At 41.6% G+C, this 9,912-nt stretch overlaps 1 protein-coding gene across 1 annotated transcript in view; it reads right to left on the bottom strand.

The window, feature by feature from the left end:
- Window positions 1–314: 314 nt before the first annotated feature.
- The window catches only part of TMEM8A (transmembrane protein 8A), a 116,562-nt gene continuing 106,964 nt past the window's right edge, over window positions 315–9,912 (bottom strand). Inside the window, exon 13 of the mRNA XM_030213108.1 lies at window positions 315–3,556. Within this exon, the coding sequence (XP_030068968.1) occupies window positions 3,263–3,556 (294 nt within the window). The 3' untranslated portion in view covers window positions 315–3,262. The remainder of the gene's footprint in view (window positions 3,557–9,912) is intronic.

Genomic DNA, 9,912 nt, shown 5'->3' with positions numbered 1-9,912 from the left:
CCAAAAATACTAAGACTAGAGGGCACACAATGAAGCTATTAAGAGGTAAATTTAAAACAAATCAGAAAAAATATTTCTTAACTCAACTTGTAATTAAACTCCGGAATTTGTCAGAGAATATAGCAAAAGCAGTTAGCTTAGCAGGGTTTAAAAAAGGTTTGGCTAATTTCCTAAAAGTCCGTAAGTCATTATTAAGACGGACTTGAGAAAATCCACTGCTAATTTCTAGGCTAAGCAGCATAAAATCTGTTTTACTGTTCTGGGATCTTGCCAGGTACTTGTGACCTGGATTGGTCACTGTTGGAAACAGGATACTGGACTTGATGGATCTTCAGTCTGTCCTAGTATGGCAACGCTTATCTTCTCTAGTATATTAAGTCCTTAGGTTATGTGACATTTTTTGATTGAACCGTTTCTGTAAATGGCTCTGATTGATAACACCATCCCTCTGGTGCAAACCAATTATGAAAAATAAATGGTTTTGCCCAAGATTACAAGGAACAGGATTTGAACTGGGCTTCCCTGCTCGCCAGCCCAGTTCTCTACTAAGCTACTTCTCCACTACTTACTGTAGAGTCTTGAGACAGAATTCTGTACAGCGGAGTCAAACCTTCGCTCTTAACTGTACCTTCACTTTGGTAAAAAAATAAATAAAACCACCTTTTTCTGAAGGAAATTCTAGAACAGATGCTGGTGTAAGGTCCTGTTTTCTTATGTACTTGGACTCCTCATTTTATCCTTGCCATCTCATTCTCATGGCTTCCCATCTCTCTCTTCTCCAAGATCCTACTTTTTCCCCCTCATTTTTATTCCTTTAGCTTCTAATCTCTCCCTCTTCTTAATGACAAAAGATCAAAATTTACCTCAGGACCAATGTCACTACAGAGGTAGAGAACTTATTTTTATTTAATCCCAGGGTACATGGAGTGGTGGATGTGTGATGGGGGCATTTTGTACGTTACCTAAAAGCCCTGCACTGTGAGGACCTAGTCACTAGGATTGTCATCATCATGCATAAGTTAAGCATCATTGTAAACGTAGAACTGTTGCATTTTAAAAAAGGCATCATGATACCAGACTGTAGTCAAATAATTTGGCAGCCCAACCTACTGTTAGCAGTATTAGCAGAGAGCATATGTAAAGTTACTTACTATGAGACCTTCAGCAGGTCAGATAGCCCTCATCCCACTCCTAGGCACTTTTCCCTTGTCCTTAGTTTCCTCCTGAATATGAAATGGATCTAATTTATCAAACCTGCCAATATCTTTTATGGCTGAGACACCACCGATAGTTGTGAGGCATCATAGAGAGGAGGTTACCATCAGCATGTGAGTCAACCACTCTCTCCACTGTGGCTCAGAAGAGTGTGACAGGAAGCTGGACAGGGGTGGAAACCTCTCTAGAAATATCCTCCAAAAAGGACATTTCTAGGAACAACAATAGAATGTGCTGCAACCTTCAAAACAATCAGGTAATTGGGAATGAGGCTCTTCTGAGGCAGGAACAGCTGTATCTCAAAGAACTTCTCTAGTCAACTAAATCCCAGAGGATACTCTTGTCACTTCATCCAAGACTGCTATGGCTCAGCATATGACTGAAGCTCTTCTAAGGCTCTGTGCCCTCTTAGGCTCCTGTGGGTACTGTAGTCTGCTAACATTTGGAAGAGGTAAAGCTCTATAAACCTGAGCATGCTGTCAGAGAGTAATATGAGGTAATTTATAGCATGTTGCACGTACAATCACAGGGATTCAATGAGCGTAAAAGACAGCATGTATGGTATGATCCAGTATGGCTATTCTTCTGTTCTTATACCTAAAGAGCAAAGTAAGCTAAACACAAAGCAACAGGAATGTGGGTTTAAGGCTGCGACTATCAAAACTAATCAACAAGGCTAGGCATGCAACCCAATTAATATTTCTCTATTACTGGTAAGGGCTCATGTGCTTATTCCATCAGAGCACATTAGCTTGACAGACTGACACCTTTCACAGCTGCATGGGCAGCACCGAATCAGTTACAAATGAAAGTCAAGGAAGAAAGGGTATGAGGACGCTAATATGAGGATGCAAACCATCCAACTACTGTAATCTACTCAAGGTAAGCAAGTGGATCTTGTGATACAGACCGGCCATTGCCACAGACAGGATGCTGGGCTTGATGAAAGACCAGAGGGTCATCCATTCCAATCTCCTGATTGCCTAACAGCTTTCTCTACATGGTAATCTCTCTCTCTCTCTGCCAGGCTGCCTCATTTTATATTAATGAGACTGTCACCTCATTTTCAGCCTGGTCTGGAAGAGAAACATAGTAAAAACGCATTCAGATCCTCTCCAGGAGATACCCAGACATTCAAGATTAAGCATAGTGGCTTCACAGTGTCTGCCTGGACCAGTATCCAAACTCCAGGGTGCTCACCCTTACACAGACAGTTATTTACACCAGAACTCATACAGCTTCCTCCCAAACATGTTCTTAGAGAAGTAAACACATTATGACAACATGTGATTGGTTAAATACATTTTATCTGTTCTATATCCTACGACAAACAGCTGCTAAGTGACGTCCTGATTTGGTGCGCTGAAGTTAGATGTAAACATTTTTTTCACTCTCTGAAAAAATCTGATAATGCAAATAAGCAGACAAATATGAAATTAAAAATAATTACCATTCTGTTTGACTAATGCAGATGCTAGCCAGAGCAACCACAATCACCACCCCCCTCCCTTTCCTCCTACTTTCTGTAGTGTCAAATAAATTAAAAAGGTGCTTAAACCCAGCCTAGGCATGGTCATCATTAAAAGCCTTATGTAAAACCAAATACTGCTGTGAATGATCAGAACCCACAATCCAAATCCATGATAAGCAGCTAAAGTGTGACCTCCTGAATGATGGAGAGAATGAAACTGGAGAACAGTGGAGAAAGGCCACAATGCAAGTGCACAGTGTAGATTTCCCTCACAACTACATTATATAAGAGAAAACAGGTATAAAATTGGTAGAATCAGGAGTATGATCATAGGAAAGAAGGAAGGATTCCAAATATTTGGAAAACAGTATCATTTAAAACAAATTCTGTGGTACCAGCAGGATTTTTCCTGGCATGCAAAGCATTCCATCTTAGATATTCATTTCAGCTAATCAGCTGAGAAACCTGAATGTGCACAGCTGGAAGGGATTACGTTATTGAGTGATATGAACCCGGCAGCCCACCTTCCATATCACTTATCTTTTTCAACTATAGACCCCAATTCCCCATTTCAACTCATGTAGTCACATACAGCTCCTCGTGGTCATCCCTGCACATGCTGTTCCATTTCAGCTTTTGCAGGTCCAGCCAAGGCTTCTTATGCTTTTCTCGTGGTGGGAGAAGGAAAGCCACACTGCCAGCCACCAAAACGTGCCACAGGCTATGGGTGTAGAAGTAGTTTTGGTTTGTCTCCAGGAAGGCATAGACGGCCACAGCAATCAGGGCCAGGAGGGTGCCTGGTAGGAGGAAGAAGACCCAGCGCCTCCAGGACGGTGGGTAGCAGTGCCGACGTTTTACACCATGATAAATCTAATAACAGAGAAGAGAAAGTGGAGTTTTAATGTTGTACCTTTATCTCAGGAAAGAGAAGGAAAAGAGCAAGGAACTAATGAAAGCTAATGATTATGAGTGTACTGTCCAAGGGGCCTATTTACTAACTTGCACTAAGGTTTGGCGCCTACTATGCATGAACAGACAAAGCTTAAGTAGGTGTAAGTGCAAAATTGCTCCCAACAGTTGGCACAGAATTCTCAGCATTTAAGAAAAGATGGCCAATCAGCTAATGCATAGCAATGATCATTACTGTGCATAAATAGCACAGCCAAGGAATACAGTTAGCTACTCCTCTAAGAGGTATAGCTAAGTTCACTGCATTACCTATTGTTTTGGCACATAGGGGAAAATTCTATAAATAGTGCTGAAATTTAGTTGCTGAAAAGATCAGCACTCAGTTGGTATTCTATAAAGGGCACCCAACCTTTATAGAATACTGGCATAGTGCTGAGATCAAATCTAACTTTGGACATCAAGACTCATGTTTGATAGAAACAGGTGAAAGTAAGGCGCGCAAAGTTAGGCACAGATCGGTCAAATTCTATAACTTGGCACTTAACTTTCTGGAACACCTGTGACCCACCCCCTTTTTGATTGTGTACAAGAAATGTTAGGGGCCAAATTGTAGAACAGCGCACAGGGGATATCTGCACACAACTTCAATTAAGCACTAATTAGCACCAAGTGGCCAATTAATACTTATTACCTCATTGCTGCATACAGATCCAAGATCTGCACGCAAATTCCAGTACCTAACACTTGATGCTATATAAAGAACCCGAGGGTTAATGCATAGTATTAACCTTCATATTAAGTGAAAGGTGGAATCCCCACCTATAATATGTCCCCTAATAGGAACTGCTGTGTTTACACTCCTATGTGAAGTGGTTAACACGACAAGTAACTGTTAGTGTGATAACGCAGCACCATGCTGTTGGTATGCATTACATGCCAAGCTAAACACCTAATGCAAGTTAGTAAATAGCCCTCTAAGAGGGTAATTCTCTGTGCACCTATTGTCTATAATTTTAGCTATAAGCTATAAAGTTTTACTTCAGGTATACTGCATTATTTCCCATCCCCCATCTCTCTTTTCCTATCAGCCACATGAAGGAATTTCTGGCTGGCCTCAGGTTGCTAAGGCAACTCAGATACTTGGTATATCTTGTTACAAAAGTAATTTACTGAGAAGGGGAATGGCAAGGGCCAATTGCAAGCTTCCAGCACATAAGAAAGTACCAATTACAAGTCTCCAGCCCATATGCAGCACCTATGATTGGTCCAGGGTAGAGGAGAGGTGGATGCTCACCACAGCCTATAAAACCATGCTGAAGAAAAAGGAACTCTGAAAAACTAGGCATGCTTGGAGAGAGTTTCAGATCCGTCCAATGGCCTATGGTTTTTCCCAAAGGGGTTTGCTTTCCCCCCTTCATAGAAACTAATTCTCTATATCTAAGATTCTTTCTCTCTCTCTCTCTCTGTTCTGTGACCTTTGTATGAGGAACAAACTCTTCCTTCTTTTTCTCTTTTTAGTCTAATTACTTATAAATATCAGAGGTACTGATGTTATATTTTGTAAGTTTTGTTATAACTTGAAACTGATGTCTGATGCTATGCTGGTGGGTGAGTACTTAAAAGACTTTTCTCTCTGATTCCTGTACAACTTTTTTCTATAATATTTTATAAAATTCGTAAGTTTTTTTTTTTTTAGAGAATAGCAAATCAAATGCGCAGCCTAGTACACTATCAGTCGTTTATCCATAAGAATGCGCATTATTCCCACATAGTGGGCACTCTTTACTAAGATACTTTGTACATGCGCACCCCTTGAGGAAAGAATGCGCATTATGTGCAAACAGTCCGCCCTCTAAGAACAGTGCACACCTGTAATGGCATTTGTTTTGACAATAATGAAAGAAAAAAAAAACTGAACACAAAAATGAAAATGTTTTGGGTGCCCGCCCCTAATATATAGGCAGAATACTAGCATAACTGGGTAAAAGAACACAGGAACACTTATGCCAGTCACAGAACTGGCAGAAGGTGCGGGCACCTATGTTTCAGAAATACGCACATAACTTTGTGCCCCACCTAGACTTTGCCTATTTGTACGCTCACCTACAAAGTACTGGCTATCAGATATGTGCACACATATGGGTGTATATACTAGTATTCTAAATATTTACACATGTAACTCAGATGCAAATATTAGCACTTACTTTATAGAATTACCCCAAGGGGTCCTTTTACTAAGGTGCGCTGACAGATTTAGCGCACGCTAAATGATAAGATGCCCATAGGACTATAACGGGCATCTTATCAATTAGGGAGAAATTAGACCTTACCTGCTAATTTGCTTTCCTTTAGTCCCTCCGGACCGGACCAGGATTGGACTCTTGGGTTGTGCTCGCCTACCAGCAGGTGGAGACTGAGAAAAACGTGTGACTCTGGAGAGCCAATAAGAGCCCTGGTCATGTGACCCTAGCCTCAGTATCTGACTAACCAAGCAGAAAAGAAAGAAAGAGAGAAACCTTCTGTGCCATATGGAATCCTAGCAGTCACAAATTCCTCGACAAAGCCGAGTACTAGAGCTCACCAGCAACTCTCACAAGAGAAGCGGTATGGCCCCTTTTGTATCAGAGCTCACCAACAACTCTCACCAGAGAAGTGGTATGGCTCACTTGTAATATAGCTCACCATCAACTCTCACCAGAGAAGTGGTATGGCTCACTTGTATTATAGCTCACCAGCAACTTTCACCAGAGAAGTGGTATGGGCCACTTGTATTATAGCTCACCAGCAACTCTCACCAGAGAAGTGGTATGGGCCACTTGTATTATAGCTCACCAGCAACTCTCACCAGAGAAGTGGTATGGGCCACTTGTATTATAGCTCACCAGCAACTCTCACCAGAAAAGTGGTATGGCTCACTCATATTCTAGCTCACCAGCACTAGAGAAGAGGTATAGCCCACTTGTAGTATAGGTCACCAGCAACTGTCCCCAGAGAAGTGGTAGAGGCCACTTGTATCATACTTCACCCGCAGCTCCCACCAGAGAAGAGGTATGACTCACTTGAAGTATGGGTCACCAGCAACTCTCACCAGAGAAGTGGTATGGCTCACTTGAAATATAGGTCACCAGCAACTCCCACCAGAGAAGCGGTAAGGTCCCCTTAAAGTTGTATAGATACATACATACACATATATAGCAGCAACGGAACCCACCCGCAACTCCAACTAGAGATGTGGCATGGGTCACTGAAAATGCTAAATATACAAGCTTGTTATTGTTGTTGTTTTTTTTTTTTTAATTATCTATTTATTTATTTTACTATTCCGCTGAAAAAATGACAAAACATGGGAGGGGCCTGGTCCGGTTCGGAGGGACTAAAGGAAAGCAAATTAGCAGGTAAGGTCTAATTTCTCCTTCCTTAGCGTCCCTCCGGACCGGACCAGGATTGGACTCTTGGGAAGTACCAAAGCAGTAAAGTTACGGGAGGGACTGGCATTGAGAACGCGGAAGAGTACCTGAAAACAGACTAGGATGAATACGAAGCCAAAAGCTTGAAGATCCAAGAGCCGCCAACAAACCAAATAGGATGACTACAAAACAAAAAAAACCTACAAGTCCAAGCGACGATGACTATTGTCCCCTATCTACCGCACTAGCTGTGCAGCGCGAAGGACAGGGAGACTCTAGAAAGAGAAAAACTGCTGAAAGAAAGATTGCAAAGCTAAAGGCAGAGCCGCCTCGAAACAAAAAATCTGCCAAGAATCCACCTCAGCTGAGAAAAATGGCAACAGGAATACTGAACTACCACTCCTACAGATATCCTAGCCAACCTAACAGCAGATTGGAAGAAAGAAAAAACTGACAGAGAGAAAGTACCTGATCACCTGAAACTAAAAAGGTGAAAACAAGAGTACAATTAAATACATTAATCATAGCCGAAAATGCTATGCAGGAGAAGAAAGCATCTAAATCCCTGCCGCCAAGCTGACTAAAGGTGCAAATAAAGTGCCAGCCGCTGCAGTTTCAGAATATGGAGAAAACATATCTCAGAGCGCAATTGAAATGAGATAGAACAATCATCTGTAGCTGCTGCCTCTGCAAGCAGATCACCTGAAATTCTTGCCGCAAACACCAATTAGAGGAAACGTGAATAAATGAAATGAAATGTAGACACTTGTTAATACCCTCATTAATACCTCTTATCATATTGAATTCCATAAACCACTACACAGTTCTAGGAATAACATGTATAGAAAGATTGTCCGTTTAGGAATCTAGGCAGGTGCCCTTTGGGCTCGATGGGACATTTGACCTTTTCAGAGTGTGGTAATACACATGTACCTATGAAGAAAAATTGTCCACTGTCTATATTCTCGAGACATACCTACAGAGAGGATGCTCAATTTCAACCAGCAGACCAGAGTGCTGCACTCTAAAGACTACATAGGCAACTGAGGGATTCCATCCGAGAAAAATAACCAGATAGGAGAGAATATATGAGAGGTGAGAGAATATCAGAGAGATGTAAAGAAAGTCATAACCCAAGAGAAAATATCGAGGAAAAATATAGAGAAGAAGAAGACCGTAAGATCCCTGCTGCCAGAGGACATGTACTCCTGCCGTTGTCTTTGCAGCAAGAGACTAAGCGAAGCATACGTGAGGTCAAAGCGACAACAAAAAATTGTAGAAGAGGGACATCCCATTAAGGTACTATCCGCTGACAAAGCCCAGAAGATGCGAGTCTCTTCCCCTGAAAGTAGAGTGAAATCCAAGAGAAAAAACACACAATGCGTTTGTTTTTTTTTAATCCAACCACATGCCATGTGAAGAGTAGATTCTTCATTGTACTTTGACAAATGACCTAAGCTACTGTTAAGGCATTGCCCGTCAGACTCTCACCACCTCGCTATCCAGTAGGGAAAGAAAAAACACTCTCCCAGAGTTAGACAAATATTCCCATGTCCATGACATTGAAGAAGTGAAAAGTTGCCAAAGGAGACTACTGAGACTCGAAATATAATGAAGAAAAATTCCTTCTTGGGCGCTAGAAACAGAAAGTGGAATGCATGTAGAGAAGACAGAATACTCTGCTCCAGCTTGACTAAACAAAGAGAGAAAAGCAGAGATATGTAATGAAATCTAATGAAATCACATGAGAAATCAAAGGAGAGAAGAAATGATAAATCTGGCAACATTCACCACCCAACCTAGAGTCAGCAGAAAAATGCACCTCCCTGTGCGTGACATGACAACTCTGCCAATAAGACGTTCTGTCATGAACCGGTCGTCCAGGAAAGGATGAAACGAGGAGGCCTTGTTTCATGAGCGCCGCTGCGAAAGAGCAGGGCAATAAAACTGGTAATGTGGACCTTGCCATCATCCTTGTATCATGGCCTTTTCTCCTGCCATAGTGAGATATACGGACCCACATCCCAAGAATGTGGTAATTACAACCTGTATTGGGCTCAACGTAGTGATGGCAAAAATGCCCAGGAAGTGAAAACAAAATCCCCTTCCAAATGAAAAGAAGCTCTGGAGTGAGAGAGCAGAGCACAAAAAGAAAGAAAAAAAGAAAGGAAAAATATTATAAACGGAAAAAGGTGGTGAATTTGTGCCATAGCCTTTCTGGTGAAGGCAGAGAATACAAGACTGTATCTGACTGTAAGAAAGTATGAGACTGTATCTGACTCCAAGAAAGCTTGAGACAAGAACATAAGGTCTGTAAGCAAGAGAAAAAGATAGTAGATGCTATGAAAGGGCATACTGGACAAAAAAAAAAAAAACAGAATGTGTACAATCTGTCAATGCTATATTTATTGCAGACTTGACTGAAGGTCCAGATAAACTGCCAGCCGCTGCAGTTACACAATATACCCTTGAAACTCATATGATATCATAAGAAACAACCAAGATCCTTTGCCACACTAAAAGTATATTTTCTTTGCCACTTAATGAATCCCTACCTGACCAGCGTCTAACAGAGAATTCCTAGACACAGAAGAGGTAGCATTGTTGTTCTTATTATTAACCTCTAAAAGAGAAAGATAAAGAGAGAGACTAATGGGCTCGCTTCCTACCTGCTGGGAGACTGAGAAAATACTGAGGCTAGGGTCACATGACCAGGGCTCTTATTGGCTCTCCAGTCACAAGTTTTTCTCAGTCTCCACCTGCTGGTAGGCGAGCACAACCCAAGAGTCCAATCCTGGTCCGGTCCGGAGGGACGCTAAGGAATGCACCTTAGTAAAAGGACCCCTAAGTGTTTTATCAGTGTTGCATAAAAAACAAGTTTATTTTACAATTTAAGCTGTGGAGAAGTAT

Source organism: Microcaecilia unicolor, chromosome 8 (assembly GCF_901765095.1).
Source record: "Microcaecilia unicolor chromosome 8, aMicUni1.1, whole genome shotgun sequence".
Classification (NCBI taxonomy): domain Eukaryota; kingdom Metazoa; phylum Chordata; class Amphibia; order Gymnophiona; family Siphonopidae; genus Microcaecilia; species Microcaecilia unicolor.
The sequence above is the reverse complement of the archived record's forward strand: the minus strand, read 5'-3'. Positions and strand labels throughout refer to the sequence as shown.